The 27,727-nt window shown below is 35.2% G+C and overlaps 1 protein-coding gene across 1 annotated transcript; it reads left to right on the top strand.

The window, feature by feature from the left end:
• The first annotated feature begins 2,388 nt into the window (after positions 1 to 2,388).
• Positions 2,389 to 20,946, top strand: grhl1 (grainyhead-like transcription factor 1). The gene is made up of 15 exons (XM_042742557.1): positions 2,389 to 2,523; positions 4,441 to 4,627; positions 5,086 to 5,159; positions 5,970 to 6,306; positions 6,754 to 6,836; positions 7,109 to 7,265; positions 7,701 to 7,812; positions 8,640 to 8,734; positions 10,692 to 10,938; positions 11,070 to 11,200; positions 13,672 to 13,700; positions 13,990 to 14,075; positions 16,945 to 17,030; positions 18,895 to 18,959; positions 19,479 to 20,946. The coding sequence occupies exons 1-15, from the start codon at positions 2,504 to 2,506 to the stop codon at positions 19,591 to 19,593; spliced, it is 1,824 nt and encodes a 607-aa protein (XP_042598491.1). The 5' UTR covers positions 2,389 to 2,503; the 3' UTR covers positions 19,594 to 20,946.
• The last annotated feature ends 6,781 nt before the right edge of the window (positions 20,947 to 27,727 follow it).

Below are 27,727 nucleotides of genomic sequence, written 5' to 3'. Positions count from 1 at the left end.
ATATATATATATATATATATATAATATATATATATATATATATATATATATATATATATATATATATATAATATATATATATATAAATATATAAACAGTGAACCCATTTAGATCCTTAGAGAGCCATTTTAAACCTCCTGCTCTGAGATTCTACTTGACGTGTATCTGCATTTACACTTGTGACTAAAATCTAGAGGGATGCATAAGCTTTTAAATTCTACACCATCTGTTTGTCATCCATGCAAATCTCTTATGACTCGCAGGCTGCTGTTACTGTACTTCCTGGTTGATGTCTTCTATATAATACAGTTTCTTCCATATTTTACAGTATTCATCTAGTTCAAGTTAAGCACATTTAAATTACAGCTGTTCAGCACTATTATAAAGCTAAATAAATTCTACAAATTTGCAGATTTTAAACAACAGATGAAAAATAATTGTGGGATTTTTTTTATCTGGTTGACTATAATTTGCTTCAGGCTTTTAAGGATTTTCTTTGAATGCATAGTTTTGTAGGGTGTTTTTCATTGGGTGTTGGTTCGGTTGTTTTGCTATGAGCAAGATAATAAATCCTTATTAAGTTAGTTTCATGTGTACAATCACGTCCCGTTCGTGAGTTCAAACAGGGTTTTAGGAATCTACAAGTTGCTTTTAATGATAAAATATATATAATATGTCATTAAAAACAACTTCTAGAGTCCTAAAAAACTGTTTCAAACATTTTTAAACCAAAATAAACAAGTAGCAATAACTAAATTAGGCTTTGACAGTTGCCATCAACCATCAACTACCATTCCACTTGCATACAGTCTCTAATATGTTCCTGCTGTCAGCACACATTCAAAGCCATGACAGCAAATATAAACAGTGTGCCTGCTCAAGCAAGATTCTGGGCATTAGGGTACATAAACATTGCAGCAGGACTCTGAGGAGAAGTGCGTGTATGGAGTGGGGAGTATAATCTGAAAACTGAATGATAGCATCTCTAAAGCCCTCTCTCACTAAGAGGAGAGGTGATGTTTATTTTCTCATCTCTGTATCTTTTTAGGTATTATCTCTGCTTAACTGTATAAACGTACTTATCCAGTAGTGAGAACAGCTTTCTATGCTTAGACATAGATATTAATTACCCTTTTCAGTAAAAGAATGTCACAGAAACTGAGGGGGAAATGGATTTCATGAAACTGGGTGATTTGCATATTAAAAAAAATGTAAATGTCTTGGAATTTGGGAACCTGAAGCAGGATAAACATCTCATTTTGGCTTTAGACTTCTTGAAGACTATCAAAATGATATGTAAATAAACAAATCAGTGTTTTGCTCATAAACAAACAAGCAGATTATTCAAAAGACAACATTTGGGTTAAAATCAGTATCTTTTTGTTGAACATTTGCATAATTAGCATGCAACATTATTATGCTATAATTATATAGTATTATGTTTTATAAAGTGATTGATCAGTTTTATTAAATATACTTGCATTAACCTCATTTTTCAGTTAAGGAACTCTAATCTTCCGTTTTGGGTTGGTGTGGGTGTTCACAGCAGTTTGAATCTGGCCTATCCTACTACGCTAAATGAACGCAGGGTACTTAATGTTGTATTGGCAACACCTAATATTGTTATGCATACAAATCACAAGAAACTAAAGACACATAATAACGTGAATAGAAATACACGTGAACAGAAATGCTGCCAAGAAAATTTACAACATGAAAACTAATTTAAAGCAAAATAACACATTTCACTGTTCAAATGTGTCCCTTACTCTCTGGTGATAATAGTATATGCCTATTTATAATTATGAAGTTAAAATGGTAAATTCTACATTTTGGTAAAATTTTTTCAATTTGTATCAACTTCAGGCCGTCTTAAGCATGTAGTAAGACAAAGCAACAGTTTAAACTTTAATTTATGTAACACTGAATTTCATTTTTAATGTTAATGTCATTATACAGAAGCCTTTGCTATACCGTAAAATGATTTAAAAGACTTACAAAATTAATATTCAGTTGTATTAAATATAAAGAAGTATCCTTTATGGTAAATCTGAATTAGACATGTTTGCAAAAATTTAAATACTGTCTAAATTACAGCAAAATCTAGCTCTGAACAATTTAGAAAGGTCATTCAGAAACAAAAACAAACTAACATTTTGCTGTCATGTAGTGCCAAAATAAATAAATAAATAACAAACACTACTACACTGCACCATTCATTTCATTGGGTTTTTGTTAAGTTAAACATGCACAGACCATAAGCAATGAGCATTGCTGAATATTAAGCTCCTCCTCTCAGGTGTAATCCAATCCAGTGCCCTGTCACAGGTAAAACCGGCCCCGATTTCTCAGTATATCCAAAAAAGCGAGAAAAGCCAACAAAACCCGTTCTCATACAAGCAATTCTAACGCAGCCCTCATCCCATAGTGAAAACGTCTCTCCATACAAGAAGAAGGATCGGATTTACAGTACCAACTAGAAAGTCCAGTTCGACCATAAGAGATGTCACAGGAGCATGACAAGTAAGTTCACCACTGTAGGTCCATAGTCTACCAAGAGATGATCAACAGAAAAGGATCCCGTGACTGAAAAATAGAGCACTATTTACTGCTTAATCTTGATTAATTTGGTGGAACTGACACAGATTAGCTTCTTCAGTCTGACTCGTCTCAGTAATTCCGGAAACTGTGTTTTACCACGAGGAGTCGGACTGACAGCCGAGAGCCGATTCCGCTACACAGTTGTGCTGTCTGGGCTCTTCACTTCACCTGTCATGTTCAGACCTGCTTCGGTCACAGGTGTATCTGCACCTGCTGCGGGAGTTACGAGCGCCGTGCTCTATTTGTCAGACTTGCGTGTTATTTGGTTTGTTCGTATGTATTTTGTGTGTGCACATTTTCCCGTTTGGAGTGAAATCACATTTAAGCCTAAAGGCTCAATAAGTAAAGGCTTCTTGTAGGTACAGCTGGAAACAACATCTGTGTTTTTGGAAAGGTAATAATTGGCGAAACATACTGGCTGAAGGTTTTTAGATAGTAAAACATTTTGTAATGGCAGTAATGTATGATTTTTTTATGGACTAGTATGTTATGATTTATCAAATTAAATGTTGTTAATGTTTTGAAAGAAGAGTTGATTGAAACAGCACACCTGCTTTCTAGGCGTTGGCAGTTCCCTCTCAAGAACAGTGTTTAAGCCTTTTGCAGATTGTTTCAAGCATGCTAATCTAAACTGAATCTGCTGCGACCTTTTTGGAAAAGTTTGGGTTTTGTTTTCTTCTCAGAATTGGTTAGCCTGTACTTAAGAACATCAAGAACCAAAGTATACACCCAAAATATTTGCCCGTTGGTGAGCTTTCCCCCATGCAAACAGAACTTTGTTGACGACCATCACCATAGCGTAAGCAACATGAGATCTTGCGTCTGTGAATCCTGAAGAGAAAACTAAAACTCTCCTCTGTTAGTGTTTGAAGTTCGGTGGATGTGGCCACAAACACATCATTAGTAATTTTGCGCTTGGTCGCCTCTTTTGTTTTAAAAGTGGGATTGCGTGTCCACAAGGTTTTATTGTCCCAGGATAACGGATCTATCAGGTTGCAAAGCTAAAACCAAACAGGGAGAGAGAATGGCACAATTAGTTATCAAATTACTCGTAATCCGTTTGCGGTAACCAACTTGGATGCAAAGTTTTGTCATAGCAACTCTTTATGGATTCATTCCATTATTAAAGGCTAGAGTGTTGTGTGACAAGAGACTAAACATCATCAGGATGAAGACTATCATGAATGAATTCAAAAGGCATGTTCTTAGTTTACTCTTTAAAAACTACACTAGATTTTTTTTCCCTACCTGACTCAACCTCGCCCTGCTTTCCCACCCAAGTTAAAAGGTTTAAAAGTTGAAAAGTAAACTCTAGCTTGTCCTTATTTCATTGTCAGATATTTCAACACATAAATACATTTAATGAATCAGTGTATATTCAATCTCTGTAAGCCACGTTTGTCTAAATAATAGATGATGGTACCCAAGAATGACATAACCATGAAGAAAACGCACAGAGGCCATAACCGGTTTCCTTAATGAACTTTGTCACAGTCTGTGAAAAGTCACTAGATCTTCTTCTGACACTTTACTGGAAGAGCGAGTGAAACATGCTGTCAAACGGGAAGCTGCGGTCTGTGCAGAGATTTGTTGTTTGGGCCGGTTTTGTCACAGATCCTGAGATAAAGAAGGCCTTTCACAACAGCCAGCTCTTTTGTCAACTTTGACACCAGCAATAATGCCAAAACATCTTCAGATTGTCGATGCCCAACATTTTGAATCATTTCATTCCTTTTGACTCTTTGTGTTTACAAATCACACAGCCCGCCTACCACTGCCTGACGATTCCTTTAGCTGTTGTTCTAGTACTGACGGCTCTTTCTGAACTGTTCCTCACAGTAAGCGGGCAGTGCTCGTGCTACAGAATGATCCGGCTTACAACCAGCGGCGGCCTTACACAAGTGAGGACGAGGCCTGGAAGTCGTTCCTGGAGAACCCCCTCACAGCCGCCACTAAGGCAATGATGAGCATCAATGGAGATGAGGACAGTGCCGCAGCCCTGGGTTTTCTATACGAATACTACAAGGTACAACTAGTAGAGATTAACATCAATAATAATAATAATCATTTGTAATGCACTTTTCACAAAACCCAAAATACTGCTATAGCAATAATACACCAAGCACAATAAAAATATAAAAAATTAAATAAATGTTAAATATATAATTCATATATACATTTAAGTTAAAAAAAACATTAAATATGTAATAATTTATATCTTAAAACAGACAAATGGAAACATCAGAATTATTCTTTTAAAGGGGATAAAAGGAGGAACTTTACACAACAACAACAAAAAACTTATTTAATGCTTATGATAATTATTTGCGTGCAAAATAAGTATTAATTTAATGATATCTGACATCCTGTTGCTTCATAAAATGTCACCTAGTATGTTAAATATGTTCATTGACAGATATAATAGGTAAAGCTGATGCTATTGGATGTGGTCAGACTTACATAGAGTTTGTTTACTTTCCCCAGGTGCCGCGGGAAAAGAGAACAATATCCCAGCCAAAGGCTGACGTCCTGGGCTCTGATGTGGATCCCAACAAAAGGTGAAGCTCTCATCAAAGATGCAATAGTGAATGCCGTTTTTCCCATACTGAGAAGATGAGACCCTACTTTATGTTATTCTTTGCTAGGGCTGCAATTAGCTTAATAATTAACAAAAATCAATAAAGAAAACGATTTGTTGGGTCTGTTCGCTGAGCACGCTGAAACTACGTCATTGACGTCAATGTAAAAAAAAAAAAAAACTACAAAGTTGCGCAGATATATTTTTATCTGTACTTTGTATTTTATTATTGTTTAAAGCCCAGCAAATATTCACATTTCGCAAAGAAAAAATAATAAAAATCAAGCACGCTATCGTTAAAAGATTATACCGCGTAGGGATGCGCATGCGCGATTGCGCGTGGGTCAACCAGAAGCGGTACACAACAGAAAGAGAAGGGAGGCTGTTTCATTTTTAATCACAAAACATTTATTACTATACGTCCCATTTAGGTTACAAAATTCTAAATATACAGCAAGTAATTTGTAAACAAATATCTGTAAAAGGTGACACTTGATGTGTTTACCTTTTAACATTTAGTAGCTTAATTTTTTAAATATAATGTATTGTTTATATTCATTTTTTTTTTTGTCAGTGGGTAGTATGACTAGGTTTATCTTTGATATAAGTTTTAGACGTGATAGGTTTTTAACAGTCGTGCATTTTGCACATTTTTATGAAGAAGAACAATGTTGCAGTTAAATGTGTACCTTTACATTTATCAGTTGTTTGTAAGTCATGGAATATATATTTTTAAACGTTTTATATTGTATATTTTGTTTTTTACATATTCATCTAAATTTTCCAACAGAAACTTGATGACCACTCTCCAAGAGCCATCGCCGGAGAACCGAATCCAGGTTCAGAAAGGAGTAAATATCGTTCTTCCAGGGAACCAGCACGGCCAGGACAAGAGAGGCCTTTTCCCCTCACCTGATACTACAGTGACAGTATCCATTGCGCCTGGGCCAAACTACCCAGTGAAGACTGAGGGTCCATCACATAGATTCTCCGTCACAGTCCCCAATCCACACTGCTCAGAACCAGACAGTCACACGGTGGTATTCGACCCTCAGCTCCCCCACAACCAGTTTAGTCCGAACACACAGCCACGCACCCCAGACTCGACCTTCCCAGAGAGCTCAGATGTGAGTTCTCACACACACACACACACACACACATCTCCTGTCTCCCACCCTCAGACAATACTTCATTTACCTGGTGACTCTAAAGACATTGTTGTATTGAGCCCCCTCCCTATTTTTATTTGAACATGCCAAAATAGCAGCTAGCATGTCATTATGCCATTGTCTCTCTTACACAATAAAGTGCTGTATTTTCCTCTCACATAATAGCCAGGGCCTTTTCTCTCTCTCTCTCTCTCTTTCCTGCTCCCTCTCTCTACCTGCTTTTTTTTAAACCTGGACGGAGGATTTCCTTAGAAATGATAGTTCCACAAAACCTTGCACACACAGGGAGAGCCGTTTGTTTTTTCTTTTGCTTTAGCAATCAGCTTTCTCCCACTGACTGAATGAGTGGTGATGTGGTGTTTGCACTAATGCCAGGCCCTCTTGCCCCTCTTTTGTGCGCTCCAGGTGTTCGCGTTCCAAAGGGATCTCCAGTTAGGCATGGGTTCCATCCCGCAAGAGGACTATGGCACTTTTGACACAATGTCAGGGTATGTCAAACATAACCTCAGTAAAAAACTTCATTCCATTTAAAAGATATCAGATTCTGTCAGCTGAGTGTGTGCAAAAAGCATGAATAGGTCGCTGGTGCATCCTCCTGGCAGGTGCTCATGGCCCATGTGTAAATGAACGTCAGCCTACAACAAATATAACAAGCTGCCTCTTCTGTGTAATAGCAAACATGGAAATTGTCATGAGTGTATTTGATCTGATGGTGCAAATATGTATTAAGTGGTGACCTTTTTTTGTGTCTGATCAACAGTAATAATTTTGAATACACATTAGAAGCCTCCAAGTCTCTCAGACAGAAATCTGGTGATGGCACAATGACATACCTCAACAAGGGCCAGTTCTATCCCATCACCCTCAGGGAAACCGACAGTGGCAAACTGCTGCATGGCCCCATCTGTAAAGTCAGGGTAAGAAGAGTATATAAAAAAAATATATATTTATTTATTTATTTTATTTAACTCTCGCACTCTCTATTCTAATTCTATGTGATCTGTTTTCTTTTTTTTATTAAAACCCTTTAAGACTTGCACTCTATTTGTTTTATAACTGCTTGTTTTCTATATAAAAAAATACCTCTAATACTAGCTATCTCAATTCTCTTTCTATCTGTTTTCTTTTTATCTATTGTATAATTAACAAAAAAAAACCTTGCTACTTGGAAAAATACATTTTGTAGTATGATTTGTTAGCGGATGCCATTTGATGTGTCCAGATACTTTCCAGTGAAATTAGTATGTATTTAAGTGTGTAAATACTTCCTGTACCACTGAATGTACGAGTACTTGTTTGAGAGTGCGTGTACATTAATAGAAAACAGTAACAAACACTATGTTGTTTTTCAGAGTGTTGTGATGGTAGTGTTTGGAGAAGAGAAATCCAGAGATGACCAACTCAAGCACTGGAAATACTGGCACTCAAGACAGCACACGGCCAAGCAGAGATGCATTGATATTGGTGAGAAGTCTTTGTCTAGGGGTATCAGTACATTCACTGATCTCACTCATACTTTCATGTCTCTTGAAAGAGTCTTGAAAGAGATTTTGAGTCTCTGGGTCCAGTGTAGTTCAGGGTGGAGTAACAAGTACAGATAGCAAACAGGCATACAGACAAAGTGGATGCGGGGGGCTGTAGGTGGGGACAAGACAATAGGTCAAGGGGAGAGCCATCAATGACCTCCACAATGAACACAACAAATAAAAGATGAGCACTGTAAAACATGAAAGGGTACACAACATGATCTTGCTTTCAATGAAAGTCAACTTCTGAGAGGAAAATACCCTTTATGACTTAAAAATTAAAATTCTGTCAACATTTACTCACCTTTAATGTTGTTCCAAACCTGTAAGAGTTTCTTTCTACTGTTGAACATAAAATAAGATATTCTAAAGAATGTTGATAACTAAAGAGTTGACTGTAGCCATTCACTTCCACAGTATGGAAAATACTGTGAAAGTCAATGGCTACCATCAACTGAGTAAATGATAACAGAAAATTTTATTTTTGGGTGAACTATCCCTTTAATGTCATGATATCATATTAGTAAAGTACAACATATGTAACAAGCCTTGATTAACTAGTTATGTTTAACTGTCTTGATTTTATCTTAAAAGCTCATTAACATTTAGTTATAGTCTGTGATAGTCACCTCTGCCTGTGTTATTGATTTCAAATTATGATACAACCAAAATATTCCATTCCCCATTTATCCATTCTCTTACAAAATGTAAATCATCCACTTGTCTGTCTATACTCATTAATCAAGCCTCTCTTGTCTCCCACAGCGGACTACAAAGAAAGTTTCAACACCATCAGCAATATTGAGGAGATTTCATATAATGCCATTTCATTCACATGGGACATCAGTGAGGAAGCAAAGGTATTAAGACATTAAAGGGCATTTCTAATGTAAATCCAATGTAAATCATCTAATCATAGTTTTAGTGAAAACATGTAATTATTAAACAACATTATTGGTCTTTTATTTGATTTGTCTCTTGACATCTGTTAAAAAACAAGTGACTTTCTGTTGAAAAGCTTTAGAGTGTAAAGTAAAATAATAGCAAACATCTTTTTAAATGTGTTAAATTTCTAGGTATGTGTTTTTGGTATGCGGATAAAGGATCTTAAAATAGACGTGACCTTTTAGGAAAAGTATGACTAATATGAAGTTTTACACTCAAAACAGACCATATGCATATCGCTTAGTGTACATAAAAAAGGCAACAAAACAAAGTGTGCTATATCCAGAGAAACATTAAGAAATATCCTTATAAAGTGTAAAGAAGGGACTTTCCAAGATAAGTTTAGTTACTTGAGCTGGGCACTGGTGTTTTCTAACATTGGCCAATACCTTAACTTCATATTTTTTTTAAGATGAAGATGCTGGACTGATGTAGATATCTGTTGTTTCAGTGAGCTCAGGTGTATGTGAATGCTGAAATGATTAGTTCTCAGATCATTAGGCCTGACAGCTCTATTTTGTGCTGAACTGATGGGTTTATGGGGAGACGCGCCCAACAATTGCATCAAGAATGAGGAAACTCTAAAGGGGGAACAGTGAGCACTGACAGCTAATGGAATCCTGTTTGACGAGTGTGTCGAGACTAGTCGGGTTAAACCCGTCGCAAAGGGACAAACAAATTTTGGTTCAAATCCTCTGCCTCAGTCTGATTAGTTTTGAAGCAGATCTGTCTGAGAAATAGTCCTTGTTGTGTATTCATGTAATTATAGTTCTAATTAGTCACATTAAAGTAAATAATTCAACGTTTAAAAACTGAAATGGGGTGTTTTTGCAGTGAGCAGTGTTGTCCTATAACCAGGATGCAGATCATAAGATAAGCCCGGCGCTGTAGGATACTCATCCGTGTGCACAGTCTCCTGTGTGCCGACTGTTTGCAGTGTTACATGTGGGAGTGGTTTGGATTCTGTGTGCTTGGGAAAGACAGATAGAGAGAAACAGAAAGTGGAGAGAGAGAAAGGGCAAGACCCTGAAAGGTTTGGTAAAGACGGTTGGAATGGATTTGTGGCGCTCCCTAGCGGACTTTTTGAGACATTACAAGCATTGATTGAATGCTTGTGTAAATATTTGATGATTAGTTGAAAGACCATTTGTTTGTAATTGTTCTTCTTAGTTTGTATCAGGCCTTTTGTTAATAATCTATTATTACGTAAGATGCTGTATTGTCATTGAATAAAGTTAAAGTAAATTTTGCTTTGGTAGGAATAAACAGATGCTGTTTAAGAGTTTTACATATACACAACCATTCAGAAGTTTAGGGTCAATAAGATTTTAAATAAGTAAGAAAATAATACTTTTGTTGCACATTGTAACACTGAAAATGTCTACTTTATATCCATCAAAGAATCCTGAAAAAAAATGTATCACTACTAGCTATAACTAGAAAATTAACCCAAAGTCTAAAAACAATATGTGCTGTGATTCTATTCTGGTTTCAAAAGGGGGCGACAAACAACACAGATAATGGCAACACAGTCTGGTGTCCTCACGTATTTACAGAAAACAGTATTCATAAGTTCAAAACAAGCAAAGCTACCCACACAGCGAATGAAGTTTAAGACTAAAAAAGCACTTGCTTGTTCTTTCAGTTCACTGCACTTGAACACTTTACTATTTTTATTTTTTGAAAAAATTCTGGAAGAAAAAAACTGGACTAGTAAGAATTTATAATCAGTGTGAACTTTTTTTTTTTTTTTTACTTCACACAATTGAAGAAATTTAAGTTGAGCTTAACAATACTCTTTATTTCCAAGGATCAATTTGTAACAAATGATGGCAACAAGGCATTTAACTGTTCCCTCTCTTCCCTCGTTAGATCTTCATCTCAGTGAACTGTCTGAGCACAGACTTCTCCTCTCAGAAGGGAGTGAAGGGCCTACCGCTCAACATACAGATTGACACCTACAGCTACAACAACCGCAGCAATAAGCCTATCCACCGCGCTTACTGCCAGATTAAGGTCTTCTGTGACAAGGGTGCAGAGCGCAAGATCCGTGATGAGGAGAGGAAACAGTCCCGTAGGAAGGGCAAATGCCCTGACGTCAACCCTCCTTTGGCAAACTGTAAGCACCGCTTCAGGTTTTTACTTTGACGTGTAGATTTAACTGACATGATGGTACTTCGTAGTAGAAACGTGTGACTAGAGCTTCAGTAAGAGGTGTTTTACACTCTGTCCTTGCCCCATTTTTCCCAGTTGGGCAAGATGGCAAGGTTCCCCTTCTGCACAAGCGCAGCGACATCACCATCTTCAAGACGATGACGGACTTCGAGACGCAGCCTGTTCTTTTCATCCCCGACATCCATTTCTCCACCTTCCAGCGTCATGTGAGTACACTGTGTGCAAAACTTTTTTAATTTCACAATTACAAATATCAGATATACAGTAAAAGTTTGTACGTTTCAAGTGACCTATTTTAAACAGTTGGGGGGTCAATAAATGCATATCACCTCTATAGGTAACACATGATATTTGCTGCTTTTTAACATTTCCATCATTGTCAGACTTATGAAACTCAAATGCACTGTGCTCTACAAGTATACAGCTGCTAGACATGTGGATTATGCAGTGTGTGTTATGACACATTGCATGTGAGCACTGGTGATAAGATACGAAGATACGAGAATATACGATAATGTATTTTTGCAGAATGTGAGCACAATCATAAAGTTTAGATTGATTTTGACCTCAGTAACTCTCCAGTGTCTGGGTTACTTCTGCATGGCAATAAACTTGCAGCTTTTGCATTAGCAATCCAGAATCTTATCTGTTAGGCTTTGCCGGAGATGGTTCAGTCTGAGAAAATCTTTTCCAAAAAATGCTGGTGCAAGATTGGGTTAATGGGAAAAAAAAGATAGAGCAACCTGGCTTTTGTTTGAACAGTTTATCACCTTTTCCCATTAAAATGTTTATAATTATAATGTATTTATTAACTAATTAATAAATTATAAATTCTAAAAATATATTATATATTTTTTATGAAATAATAATATATGATATATCTACATTAAACTTTTATTTTTCCCTTGCATATTTTTTAATAATTTTGTCTGACTTAGTCAAAGCTCAATGAATTTTACTTTATTTAATTAAGTATCAAGTATAAGAATATGTAATTAACTGTATGTAGTAAAACCTATTAAACAAATAGAATGCTGTTGGGAGTGTTAAAAAACAGATTATGATTTGTGGTCTCTTGCAAAAAGTATTAATTATCTACGTATGTGCCAGTGCCTCTATGATGAAGCCATCAGCAGAAATGTTCCATATGATCATTAACATATAAGTGGCTGTAGGTAAAAGCATATTGACATCATCATTTCAGTGCTCTTTATTGCTTGTGTGAGTGCAGACTGCTGAAGCATTTCACGGAAACAGCAGATTGTCGTTGGGTCACGGTGACCAGAATGATGCAGTCAGTTGGAAGGAATACAGTCATTTCTCACGGTTATGAAATCTGCCATTTATGGCATGGGATTGGCTGTTATCAGAGGGTTCTTGGCAAGGGATCACCATCTTAAGCCCACACGCGGTTTCTTAACAAATCATAACATGCATAATTTACCCCGCCAACTTTGTTCAGCGTACCATTTCCGGTCATAAACATCATTGGTACCCATCCCTGACTCACATGTCTTAGACCTGGAAGTTATTTTTAAATCAGTTCAGTTTCTTGGTAGAACCCTTCCTTTAACTTCACTGTCCATCTTTGACTCAAAAACCTGGTCACCTATACGGCTAAAATCACATGACACACAGGAAAGCAAATGCTAGACAGTTTCCTGTCCAACATGACCTTTGTTCATCAGTAGTTGTGTGACATTGAAACCCAGATATCTAGATCCAAAAATATACCCTTGCTCTGGCTATTTACTTTTCACTAAAATCACACAAAAAGAACAAGAAAAGTGAACTTTGCCATACTTTCTAGTGTCACACGAACAAAGTGTGTTTAGAGCTGGGAAAGATGTGCTTTTATGTGCTTATACAATGCTTCTGTGTTGATTCAAATGTTCTTGCTATTGTTCTGAACGGTCAGATTTATACTCTGGCGGTCTTTTGTGATGAGTTTACACTGCAGTATGCAGGACCTAGAGCAAAAAAACCAAAAAGTTTACAAGTGCGTAATTAATCATCCCAAGTAGGTTAACCGTCTTAGCATGTGTTAGTGGTTTAACCCAGGGGCTTTCAACAGGGGGTCTGCGGTCATCCTGCAGAGGATCTGGAAATTGTTGATTCATCTTAAACAGATTTTTGCGGCAAACAAAATGAAGCAGTTCAGCTGAATGTTTAATTCTTCTCCGACAATAAAATACATCAAGTAAAATTTAAATATAATGTTTTTAATGCCTTTTAAATGTGAGCTTCATGGCAAAGTACATAAATATCCTGTATTCAATATAATCCTTTTTTTTTAAGAAGTCCCTTACGCTCACCAAGGCTGCATTTATTTAATTAAAAAAATTTAGAAAACAGTAATATTGTGAAATATTATTTTTTTTAAAATCTTTTTTAAAATGTAAGTTATTTCTGTGATGGCAAAGCTGAATTTTCAGTAGCATTAATTACTCGTCTTAAGTGTCACATGATATTTCAGAAATCATTCTAATATGCAGATTTGGTGCTCATAAACATTTATTATTATTATTATCAATGTAGAACAGTTGAACAGTTGTTCTGCTTAATATTATTAATATACTGTAAATTATTTGAGAGGTCCAAACTAAACATTTTATGTTGACTTGCTTTGAAAAATTTCAGTCTGCACAATCAAATGATTTGGCTTTTCTCATTACAGCCTTTCTCTCCGGAGGACTCAGAAGAGGGGTGAGTTTCTGTCTTTTGCGTACTTTGTACTCATTTATGTCAGCAATGTTTGTTCAAGGCAGGGAAGGGTTTAAAATGTGCATTATTAGAGCAAAATGGCCTTTAGCTCTGCCCTGAAGTGTTGCTCCCTGTACAGCATTTCCGGGAAATGTGCAGGTGCTGTTTGTGTCATGGGTAATGATGTACTTGTCAGCGCCTTCTTTTTCTATAGGGATGGAGGTTTTCTCAGAACTACACTCATCTGCTGCATCTTTCTCATCATCTCGTCTCTCCTTTTTTCACTGTTCAGCTCAGCTATGAAGAGATTACCTTATTCCGAGGAGGAGTTTGGATCACCTCCCAATAAGCTGGCAAGGATGGATGAGCCCAAAAGAGGTGTGTTTTAACTGGAACTGGGTTATATGTCATTCGTTTTGTCCCTGCTGTGGATGAGACAGGGTAGTTTTGTGTTTATTTCAGTATTGTTGGCGCTAAAACTATCGACACTGTTATGGTGCAGTGCCATTTGGTTGCTTGTGAGTAACCACACACAAAAACATCCTAATTCAAAACACATTTGCTCTGTTCCAAAACCTAGTGAGCTGCCTATGAAGGATATCTCCTAAGATGTTGTTTTTGACTAACTCTACGGAAATATCACATGTATCCTTCATGGAAAAGACAATCACATGATGCACTGCAGTGTGCTCAATAAAAATAAGAAATCAAGATGGCAGACTTTTTGAGAGACATGATGGTTTTAAATATATGCTGTGTTCAAGTCATGCTGTAATTACCGTAATTATGAGATGACAAATTGTGATGTTCTACTTGGAGGTGTTCACGAGCTAGAAATTATGTGTTTCTGTGGCAACACTATCAACAGCTAAATGAATTTGCAGCAGTCACGTGATGCAAGTCACAGCTCTCAGAAAATTCAGAGTTAACAACTTGCATTTACAAGTTCTATGAGGACTTAAATGCTTTTTACAAGTCAGAAACTCGTAATTACAGTAATTCTGACATGTTGTTAACAGTACTAAAAAGAATTCATAAAATAGTATAATAAAATATTTTTAATTTTAGTATAAAAATCTACATATAATAATAATAATAGATGTTATTTAATAATTGTAAATTGTAAACAAAAAAATTGTGAAAATAATTTTTAACATATAATCATAATAATAATATTTAAAAAAATATATAAATAAAACTTTACTGAAATCAGTTGTTTAAGTTAGAGCTCTCAGAGAGTTTACAAGTTATGAGTTCTATGAGGATGTTTTTTACAAGTTAATAATAATAATTCTGACATGGCATGAACACACCTATATTTGCATTTCATGCAATACTGAAGAGTATCCATAAAATAATTTAATTAAATATAATTTAGAATAATTGTAAAAATATAATAATAACAATAATAACAATAGTAATATATAATGTAATTAAAGGGATACGCCACCCCAAAATTAAAATTTTGTCATTAATCACTTACCCCCATAAAAACCATACCCATAAAAGCTTAGTTCATCTTCTGAACACAATTTAAGATATTTTGGATGAAAACCGGGAGGCTTGTGACTGTCCCATAGACTGCCAAGTAAATAACAGTGTCAAGGTCCAGGAAAGTATGAAAAGCATCGTCAGAATAGTCCATCTGCCATCAGTGGTTCAATCGTAGCGTTATGAAGTGACGAGGATACTTTTTGTACGGGAGGAAAACAAAAATAATGACTTTATTCAACAATTCTTCTCCTCTGTCTCTCTCCACGTCACTGTAGCACCATTTTGGAGAATATGAGCTGTATCAGCTGTGCCACAAGGATACGTTTTCTAGGTATATTTACGCTTTGGTTTGAAAGAAAAAAGCGCATCAGTGCAGTGCAGCTGCTAAAAGGTTAATGCACCATTGTGTTAGACAAACACCCCCTACACCAAACCCAACACTAAACCTAACCGACAGTGCTAAAGAATGTAAAAGTGATATAAAACCATATTCGTTAATGCAACCATGCTATACTTCCTTAAATGCAAGTATCAGCTGTTTTGTCAAACTGCAGTTTCACAGGATTTGTAACAGAGCTCTTCCACTCACAAGTGCAAACCAATGAGCAAACTTACTGACTTAGAAAACCCATACATATGAAGCTGTATTTGTGACGCTAATGTTCAAAAGTATTAGTTTTCAAATCTTGCAGCATTTTAAAACTGGATTGAAAAACATAATATTCTGCAAGTAATTGTGCGCAAATCAGGCTTTCTTAATCGAAACTCTGGCCCTGTAAATATGTATGTGTGAAAAGGAGTTTTACTGCCTCTAGTGTTCATTTCAACTGGAAACTGCAATGATTCGTACACATAGGTATGTTTTTTTTTGCCGAAATTTACATAGAGGCACATATTTCCAATAAGCATGGGTAGGCTCATGCTCATGGATTTGCTCAACTTTTGTCTTTTAATTAATTGCGTGTGTGGGGCACTGTTTACGTGATGTGTGGAGTCACTCTGTCCAGTGTTCCAGATCGATCACTTGTGAGTTTCCATGATGTTAGGATGCTGCCTTAGAAGGCAGTTGCCTTTGTGGGTAGTAGGTAGTGATTCAGCTGACTAGGTTTTGGGACAGAGCTATTGTTTGTATCCAGGTAGGTCCTAATTATAGACTAGTATGTCTCAACATTTCAGTGGAAATCAAATAAAGAACGAAAATTTGCAGGTCATTGAAGGCTGCTAGCCCTCCCACCACGATGCCTTGTTTCTATGTGGCCATCCTCTGCTTGTTTATCTATCGAATAGCAGTCACGGTCAGCCGTGTGTGGGAGGGTGCGTGCTTGTGTGGATTTAACCAAACCTCTTGCCAAAAACAACACGACGGCTTTGGAATAGAATGTAATGTGTGTAATCTGTGTACTCCGGACTTTCCACATCACTGAACATCCCTTGCTGTAGCTCAATGTTCCCAGTAATGGCTTGGGATGCTGGCCCATCCTTCTGGGGTTTTTGGGTGAAAGGGGAGGAGGGGATGACACCCGTGTTTTTATAGATATCAGCAGCAACCCCAACTAGGGAACAGCATGTGAGGCACAAGGCATGCATTAAAAGAGCATATCAAATCATCTGCCACATGAAAGCCTTGGCAGATAACTTGGACTTTACTTTCTAGTTTATGTTGGTTTCCAAGTCTGACCTCAGTTTGAAGAAAACTGGGCTTGCAGTTTGTGCATGAGTGACCATGGCTGACCACATTTCTCTGCCTTTGCAGTTTTGCTGTATGTGCGCAAGGAGGCAGAGGAAGTGTTTGATGCTCTCATGCTGAAAACTCCCACTCTACAAGGCCTGGTGGAAGCGGTGAGTTCACTACTCTTTTCCCAAATGTCCACATTCAACATTATTAGTGCCGTTTGCTAAGGCAAACATCACTTTTGATCATATACAGTTAGGAAATGGGGAACACACATTACCATTAAGCATTGCGGTGAGCTCAGTCTATAAAATACATCCAATATAGTAGACATCAAAAATTATCCATTAAAAAAGTGTAAGTAGGTAAATAAATGTCTATAAAATTTTCAATAAAATAGTGTAATTAAAAAATTAAATAATAATGATAATGAAATTAAGATGCTAAAATAATAATAATAATAATTCTGGTTTATTTACTAAAATATTTTTTTGTGTGCTTTGTGTTTTTATGCTTATTATTGTTCAAGAGTAACAAGTCGCTAACATCAAACTCTGTTGAAATTAATGGCACCACCTAAAGCATTCTCATTATGCATTGTGATGAGCTCAGTGTAAAAACTAAATCCAATAAAAGTATCCATAAGATATATTTTTATCTAACAACAATAAAATTAAGATGCTAAAATAATGTATAGTAATAATATACTAATTTAGGTATACTAAACTCCATATAACCTGGTATTGATTTCACTTGAACAATTATTCTTTGACTTTTTCCCTGCCTGATGATAAAACTAATAGCAGTGCACTAAAAACACTAGAAGAGTACCTTTGCAATAACTGCATAACTGACTAACTATGACATCAGCATCATAACAAGAACCACTCATATTTCTTTAGGAAATGTATATCTATAATCTAATGTAACTAATACAGGTTCACTGTCTGTAGTGCAGGGTTGTTTAAGGACACAGTCACAGAAAGAATGGAGAAAAACATTAATTTGATGTTCTAAACATAACAGTATAATTTTGTTTAGTAATGCATCGCTTGCACCACACAAACAGACAATAACACACGAATACTCCTTCCAAGAAAGCTCCCACCCAAAAATTATACATCCCATCCAAACCCACAGCTACGTTTCTAATGCAGCACAGCACCTCCCAGAGAAATTCAGATGCCAGAGAAGTGCACTAACATGTGGCCAGTGCAGAAAAGTCCCTGAAATCAGAGGCTGAAGCTGGGAGATTTAATGGGGGCATTGAGTTACGTAGCAGGAGATCGACTGGCAACAGACCGTCTGCATTAAAACACTGCAGGAGGCCACAACGAGAAACACGCTGGCTCACAAACACATCCATCTAATAATCACAAAAGCTGGCAAGGGCTAAAGAGGTTCCTGTGACAGGTATAAGAATGTAGTGTGTGTAACACAATGCTAACCAAGTATTGCAACACTTCAGCCAGCTTTGAGAATGGGAAGAGGGACTGTTAGGATAACGGGGGGTTGGAAAACATTAAACTGAACCACTCGTATCCCCAAATAAGATGAACTTTGATACTAGTTGGCTTGAAAACTTACTAAGGCCTACAAATGTTCCATTTAATCAGTACATAGTGTTGCATTACTCACCGAATTACCACTTAAATGGATAGCTCACTCAAACATGAAAATTCTGTCACCATTTGTGGAACATGAAAGAAGATACTTTGATAAATGTCTGTTATCACGGCTTTGATAAATAAAGATAGTTAAAAAAAAAAAAAAATAGCTTCTTTGAACTATCTTTTTAAAGGAAGGGACCAGTCTGTGATTTTCAAGATGGATTGTATTGAGTTACACTGTTTCTTTCAGCCATTCTAAAAGTCTAATTATATAAGTGTACTTGCGAAGAAATACATACACACTTTCATTATTATTGTGCTGAGTTGCTTAAAATGATCAATTGCTGTCCTTACTGCTATGTGATTAACAACTGCATGTTAATAGAGTTTACTTCCTGCTAATGGATTTGCTCTTCACCAGATTTCAGAGAAATATGATGTTCCTCTTGAGAAGATGGGGAAGGTCTGCAAGAAATGCAAGAAAGGGTAAGATTTTTGTTTTTTAAACTAGGGCTGTCAATCGATTACATTTAGGGGCTATGACTTGCATTAAATTCATTATTTATTTATTTATTTATTATTCGTTAAATTAAATTTTTCTAGATTTATATTTTTTATTTATTAATTTATTTTTATTTTTAATTATTAAAACTAATGAATTTAACAAAACTAATCAAATATATATAAAAATATAAAATATTAATCTAGAACTAAAAACATTACGTTTTTATTCAAATGAATTAAATGACAAAATTCATTTTAGTCATTTATTCTGATCAAAATAACTGCATCTTTTTTTCAGCAAATTATTATAATAAAAATATTTTTTTCTTTTTATAGTAAATTAATTTAAATGTATTTTTATGAATGTATTTTGTAAATCGTTTTACTAAATTACCATGTTAAATTGAAAGACCTAATGTAACCGTTTGATCAATCACTGAACCACAGTCAGTCAGGGGTAAAACTAAACCCCAGTGTCCCTCCATCTCTGGTTCTTTTCAGGATCTTGGTAAACATGGACGACAACATCATCAAGCACTACTCCAATGAGGACACCTTCCAGATCCAGATTGAGGAAATGGGAGGAATGTTTAAGCTCACGCTGACAGAGATTTGAAGATCCTACAGACTAGTTTACACCATGCTTCCTGCTCTATTAGGATACAACAGATCTTTTAGTGTAGTCTAATGAACAGTTTTGGGGTGACCTAATACAGTATATGAGCCTTAAGTACTTTGTGAACTGAGAGTGAAATAATAGAATCTCTCTGATGTGTTTCTGCCAAATACCTTGAAGGTTTTGAGCCATATTTTCTATTTTACCTGAGTATAAGCAGATAGCTGTCTTTTTATCCCTTCTCAATTGTTTTGTGATGCTGAAAGAGAGGTCACAATTACAATTTACTATTAGGTTTCCTCTTTAAAGTCATAGCACTGGAGATGCTAATCTCAAAAAAGGATGAATGAATAGGATGTATTGAAATGGGATTGGGGAATCCGCATTGCTTCGCTGTTTTGATATTGATGAGCAGTATTTAGTGAGTACAGTATATCATCTCTTGCTCAGCAACTCTATGAGATGCAGTGTCACAAGCACTGTGTGTACAGTATGTGTGTAACTTTTATTCCCAAGAAAAAAATTTCAACCTTGGACTTCCCCAAAGTCTGTCATTCCTTATATGAACAAATAAGGTCCATACAACAGCCCCTCTGATAAATCCTTCAGAAGGCATTTTCAAAATGTGATCCATAGAGAATCAGTATAAACTTTCTTTATTTGAACAAAATAACACTACAGATTTATAAGCACATTATTTTGTATTGTTAGCAAATGAACTGTGATTTTGTTGAATTTGCAGTCAGTGCTAATGTAAGTCAGGATTAGCAAAGTTACAATATCAGGAAGCGCATGCAAGTGTCTTTGAAGACAGTCATATAAATAGTGTTACATTTTGTTTATTTGGTTACACAGTAACCATTATATGACGCCCCATAAACTACTGTTATTTTGATTGTACTGACCTCAGTGTACATGCTAAAACTATAATTCATATTTCACTTCTGATTATGCCTTCCCCTTTCTAAAAAAATGTTGTTTCTGATTAAATGTACAGCGTTTGATTAATTTTTTTTTTTTTTTTTTTAATGTGACTGATACACTCTTTGTATCATTTCTTTTGTATATATTTATAGACATACTGGGATGGGACTGTTTTTATAACTATAACAAAGTTTTCTATACTATTTTACATTTTTACATGGAATCATTCTAAATGATCTATTTATGCAAATGGGTATATTTGTAGTTTGTTGTTAATGTCTGATTTGGATTTATGTGCATATTTAAGTGTTCTTATACACACAGATATTGTTTTCCTTTACTTCTTAACTGTTAGTTAGACATGTTTCCTTTTTGTATCAGATACACATCTGAAGCTCCAATAAAAGCCACTTGGGCCCTTGTATTTTATTTGGCTGTCTGTGTGTCCTGCGGTTTTCAGCTAACTGTATCCAAAATAGTTGTCATGGAAACAAGCTGTGCTCCAATAGCCCATCTGTCTGGTGGACAGGAAGTGGGCGGCTAAATAGAGAGTGTCTCAAATCAGCAGTGGCCTCAAATACCCCCTCAGCCGCAGTTCCCCTCTTTTGAGTTCCTTCATGGAGGGAAAATAAAAGTTAGTTATTTTATTTAACATTTTTATTCCACTTACAATAATTTTGAATTCACAATATTTATATCCAATTTTTTTTTTTGTAAATTTATTTTTTCTGTATTTTAGAAGCACGTGCACACATAAAAAGAATGCATTTTTTTTTTTTAAATAAATAAATAAATAAAAGAGTCCAAGCGGTAAGTGAACTGTTTCTATGCATGCTCGGCTCTAGAGGTGTTAGTGAGAGAAAAAAAAATCATCATGAGCCTCTTTATGAGTGGGCTTCACCATAACATGAGAGATCTGCTTAGATTTTACTCCGGGACGTTTAGTGTCACAACAATGCGGTGAGCCATCTGCTTTGTGTTTTAAACCTCCATCTTTCTTCTACAGTTTTCCTTGAACCACTTCTGTCCTCATGCAACCTTGTAGTACTGACTTTATAACCTCCTAGTTAAGTTCTCTTTGTTTACAGCAGCCATTACTCCAGTCTTCAGAGTAACATGAACCTTCAGAAATCATTCAGTTATGCTGTTTAATATTTTTGCTCATAAAGTACTAGATTTGGCTTCATCCATACACATAATCAGTATAAACTGTTAAAGAATGATAAGTCCTTTTTTTAATACCATTTATATAAACTCAAGTCTTTTAGAGCAGACAGAGCTAAATAAATCCATAAAGATGGTGTTTTATACATTTGTTTTTGTAATACTTGACATTATGTGTTACAAACTATAGTCTACTTCGACCCGTAGGAAGTTTGACACACTTAAAATCTTAAAATATAGGTCAGGAGGGGTATTAAGTAGCCTGTTCTGTCTGCATGCACACAAAAAACCACACACACAAAAAAGTTGTTTGCTAACATTCTTGTCCTAATACATTCTCATTCACAGCACTTGTTTGTACTCAAGTGGGTAAAATGTTGAAATGCCTGTAATTAAGAATCTGTGGAGAGATTCTGGGTTTTTTCATTCCCTCTCCTCCTGTTAGTGGTTACTCTTTACTCGAAACCATACCTCTAAACACCTTGCTTTGAGCTATAATGGCTGAACTTGGCCAAAGAACACAAAGACAGCATGTGGAGACACAATATAGGCTCATCCAGGCCCTATCCGCAGCTGTGACAGTTTATGCCCTGAGGACTGTGCCATGGCTCTGAGTCAGCACACTCTTTCTGGATTACCTCAATACTCAGCAGAGACACACCCTTCACTCACCCACTCGCTCTGACTGCTGACTGACAGGGCAACTGCCATTCTTCATCTTGGCCTATATTCTTCAAACGCATAGGAAGCAGACGTTACTCACTACGACGGTTGAAGTATGTCATGCTCAAAGGCCAAGCAGATCGATTGATCGATCTATCTATCTATCTATCTATCTATCTATCTATCTATCTATCTATCTATCTATCTATCTATCTATCTATCTATCTATCTATCTATCATTGGTCTGTCTGTCTGTCTGTCTGTCTGTCTGTCTGTCTGTCTATCTATCTATCTTTTTTTTTTTTTATCTATCTATCTATCTATCTGTCTGTCTGTCTGTCTGTCTATCAAAATAAATTAATATTATAAAATGTAAAAAATTAATTTTAAGCAAGGATGTGTTAAATTGATCAAAAGTGACAGTAGTCATAGTAATCATGTTACAAGATTTATATTCCATATAAATTCAAATAAATTAAACATTCATCATTGCTAATGATAGGAAATGTTTCTTGCAAATCAGCATAAATCAGAATGATTTCTAAAGGATCATGTGACAATGAAGACTGGAGTAATGATGCTGAAAATGTAGCTTTGCCATTACAGTAATAAATCATTATACTGTATATTATATTTGAATAGAAAACTGTTAGTTTACATTGCTACATTATTAAATTTTTTACTGTATTTCTAATCAAATAAATGCAGCCTTGGTGAAGATAAGAAATATCTTTCAAAAATATTTTTAAAAATCATACCAATTCCAAGCTTTTGAACAAAAGTTTATACAATACATTAATGTGTATCAATACAATACAACAGCTTTGTCAGTAGCATCTTGTATGCTTTATTTACAACAAATGCAGTAAATAAAGCTGAATAAAAAAAAATGCATCTTTCAGTAAAATGGTGTGCAATGACTGCTGGGTAAAGATATTGTATATGTCCATGTGCACTTGTTCCCTATGCCCTACACATATATATGCTCCTGTGATTTGGAATCTCACTAAAAATGCATCATGACTTTGGAGGGTACAGAGGGCTTTTTGACTGTCGACATTATACTCATGTCATAATTCCAAGAATTAGTTTTTTATTGTTTTGTTTTCAAATAGTTTGGCATCCTATGATCACTTGTAGTTCTAGAAATGCTGTTTTTTTATTTTAGGAAACTAATTCATATCTGCGTGACCTCAAATCCTGTGGCTGGGTACTTCAAGCAAGTTTGTTTGCACTCTGTTTGTGACATTAACAGAGTAACTCTTTCCCATTTAATTTTCCTTCAAATCTAAAACAACACAAACTGTCACAGTGATGAATCAGTGTAGCCAAAACAAAACTTTTTTCCTGTAGGTGTCATTCTTTTCCACCTGCTGTTTATGGTTTTGTGGAGGTTTTTTTTTCATTGGAGGTGGAGCTTGTTTGCTATTGCCTTTGTTTTTTAAATACACATAAATTGGTCTTGACCAAACTCATATGAAGCTCTGAAAACAAACTTGAAGAACCAGAATATTTCTTTGTGCACATTTGTATGTACCATGTACATCTTTTCATTCAAATTTATATTTTTTAGACTTTTGTGCACAAGACTACAGATTCAAATCTTGAATCAAACCCTTAAATGGTTAATATTCTTAGCTTCACTTGCTTTGTGTGATCGAAATCACACAATCACAAACTTCTGAACATGTATATTTCATCACATTTATATAAAAGTATAAAAGAACACCACTTTTCAAGTATCCTCAATAACATATTGTTTGTGAGGTAAGTCTGTGGAACATCTCTGACAAGCTCAGGCATATCTGCATTATTTTCATAATATGACTCAGACACAAAGATGATTTAAGATGTTACTATGAATGTGATTAAAGGTACATTTGGAAATGTGTCTTATAAGCTGAATTACAGAAGACTGCTTACTGATTTAGACTGACCTTGCCCATCTATTTTGGTTACATATTTCTTACATTGTCTTTATAGTTTATATTGACTTTTTAGGATGACATAAAGTGTCTGTTGTATAACTTCTGCACACATATGACAAAGCAGATCTTTATAATTTTGAGCTCACAAAACAAATCATAAACATGTAATGAATAGTTGATGATGCATTTAAACACCTCCATCTACCAGAAATCTACTGAGAACATAAATAATACCAAATGTTTGGGCTTTCTGAGGATTAAAATCATTAAAAAACAACAACAACAAAAACACTAATCATAACTCACATATCTAGGAAAAGGAAACTACTGGAAAGTACAGTGACGAACCATGCATCAGATGATCAGTATTACCTGTAGGCTGTGAATGAGACTTAATTTGACCACTGACAGGTTTGCCTAGTTCATCAGGAATCAATGAATTATGCTCATAGGCTTTAATCACATGCCCCCACAATAAAATAAAATAAAATAAAATAAAATAAAATAAAATAAAATAAAATAAAATAAAATAAAATAAAATAAAATATTAAAGGACTCTGCATTGTACAAGTGGTTTAAAAAAATGGATGGATATATGTGACCTTGAACCACAAAACCCAGTGGGTCAATTTTTTGAAGTTGAGATTTATTACCTGAAAGCTGAATAAATATGCTTTTCATTGATGTATGGTTTATTTGGATCGGACAATATTTGGCTGAGATAAAACTATTTGAAAATCTGGAATCTGAGGGTGCAAAAAAAAAAATCAAAATACTGAGAAAATAGCCTTTTAAAGTTGTCCAAACGAAGTTCTTCGCAAAGTATATTACAAATCAAAAATGAAGTTTGATATATTTACAGTAGTAAATTTACAAAATATCTTCATTGAACATAATCTTTACTTAATATCCTAATGATTATATTAAAGTAAAATCGATAATTTTGACCCATACAATGTTATTTGGCTATTGCTATAAATATACCCCAGCGGGTCTTACACACATATAATATACTTAATTTTTTGTTTTTATATATATATATATATATATATATATATATATATATATATATAATTTTTTGTTCTTATTTTCATATTATCGAAAATATATAATAAAGAAGGCTACCAGTACTCTCACAACTTAAATCTGTACCATTATATAGATATATTTATATACTGTATAATAAATATATATTGTGTATAGAATGTATAATGCATCTATGTTACATGCAATAAATGCAATTTTAAAGTATAACTTGCTTTGTCATTGTAACCATCTACAGGTCACAAAAAAGTCTCTACACATGACTTTGTCAGATATGCTACTGAGCACCTCACATACCACAGAACAGGATCTGTTTTAAAACAAAAATGACGTTGTGTTCTAAACATTGCCCTTTCACCTACATACACACCCACTGTAGTGAAGCAAGTGAGGAGTTTCTGTTGATCAGCCTGTTGTTTAAATCTACGTGCATCTGAAATGCCCATAAGTGCTGCCAAAACACACACATAGACACAAACACAACACAAACAGACACTCATGCAATCAATACTTTTTAATGACAGCTGTTTACGGTCTAAGAACCTCAGCTTAGGTCTTCAGATCTAAATAATAGAAAGATGGAAGTAGTGTAGTAAACTATGCATTATAGAATAATCCACTAATAACATTATGCCATGTTGTATACGGAAAGATTCACAAATATGAGACCAAATTGCATGCATAATACAACAACACCACAAGCACAGTAGTATTGTCAGCACCTCTTAAAATAACTGACCCACGCTCTTCTCTGGACTGAAGCCGTTATGTGAGAACTGGTGTCGAGTCCTGGGAGGTTTGGGACGGGGTGGGAAAGGGGTGATGTGAATAGCATAACCTTTCCTCTAGTTTCCTTCCTTTCACTCTCAGTCGGGCCCTCTTATATCACAAACATGCCTCCTGCTCCTAACATAACTCCTACACTTCCCACACGCTGCTCGCTGTTGGCAGAACACGATCCTCACTAGAGCACGACCGCCTGAGGTTACGTGATGCACTCGGCCGTCCTGCTACCGCTGAACATGCTGCTTTCATAAGTGCACACCAGCAGACAAACTGACATGTGGCCTTAAGTCCTAGATGGCCAGTTGAGGAGGATTTTTACCTTTATTTTTAAAGTGCTTTATGGAGCAAACAGAAAGTAACAGAATAACTGAATCAATAATGCAAACTTCAAAAATGAGGCAAATCCGAATTCTGCTATAAAGCAGCTGTAGCAAGACAGCTACTAAATTGTATTTTCATGTATTCTTATTGCATTTGTAGTGATTTGACAAATTTAATTGATTAAAGCAGTTATTCCCAACATGAATGACATAAAGAAACAGAACAAACTGAGACAGATCCAGAAGAACAGTTGCAACGGCTCGAAGATGCTTCAAGAGACCTACCTGCAAAGCTCCCTGAAAAACTATGAGCAAGTGCACCAAGGACAAAAGCTGCTTTTAACGCAAATGATGGTCACACCAGAATTTGATTTAATTTAGTTAATAGATGTTAAAGGATAAAGAAAATCTGTTTATGACATTATTTTTACAGCATTTTTACACAAGTGCCTAAAACTTTGAACAGTACTGCAGCTTTGCGGGTAGGTTTCTTGAAGCATCTTGGAGACATTGCCACAGTTCTTCATGTCATTCTGATCTCTGATCTCTGGCTGATGATCTGATGATCTCTGGCTGTTGTCAGACTCCTTGTGCAAACAAAAATCTCACTGGATTATTACAATTAATGGCAAAATGAATGGAAATGGAAACTAATATTTCCTACTGACACACTACAGCATAAGATAAAAATAATAACTGACTTAAAACCATTTTATTTTAGCTAGTGAAAATACTAGTGTTCTATAGTTTTGGCCACCACTGTATTTCAGAAATGAAAATTAAATTAAAATATTAGTAAATGAAGTTTCAAATAATAATGGGTGTGATTTATTTGTTTAATTAACAGGCATAACACATAACAGTGCAGCACATTTGAATGTTTTTGTCCCTAAGTTTGTATTATTAATGTGTGTTTTTTGCATATTTTTATAATATTCATAAAAGATTTTTTAGAATGTTTTTTTTTAATTTGATTCTCTCTGAGAAGTTACTTATGGGGCATACATTTTTCACCACAGTATTGATTTTTTAAATACTTTTAATAAAAATTTTAATAAATCAGTAAAATACTTAATGATATACAGTATAAATGTATATTTTAGAATTATATTAATAAAGTTAAACATCATACCTTTTGGTTTCCTACTACCCATTTTAACCCTAATATATCTATGCTTGCCAAACTATTTTATTAGGGTCATATTTATATATTGCTGTATTCAAAAATTTCTTCATTAAACTTCAGTCATAAAATTCTCTCACACAGGTTCAAACGTTATGAAAATACTTTCTAACCACCTTCAT

This window comes from Cyprinus carpio, chromosome B17, assembly GCF_018340385.1.
Source record: "Cyprinus carpio isolate SPL01 chromosome B17, ASM1834038v1, whole genome shotgun sequence".
Classification (NCBI taxonomy): domain Eukaryota; kingdom Metazoa; phylum Chordata; class Actinopteri; order Cypriniformes; family Cyprinidae; genus Cyprinus; species Cyprinus carpio.
Note: the sequence above shows the minus strand (reverse complement) of the source record. Positions and strands in the feature narration are given on the sequence as shown.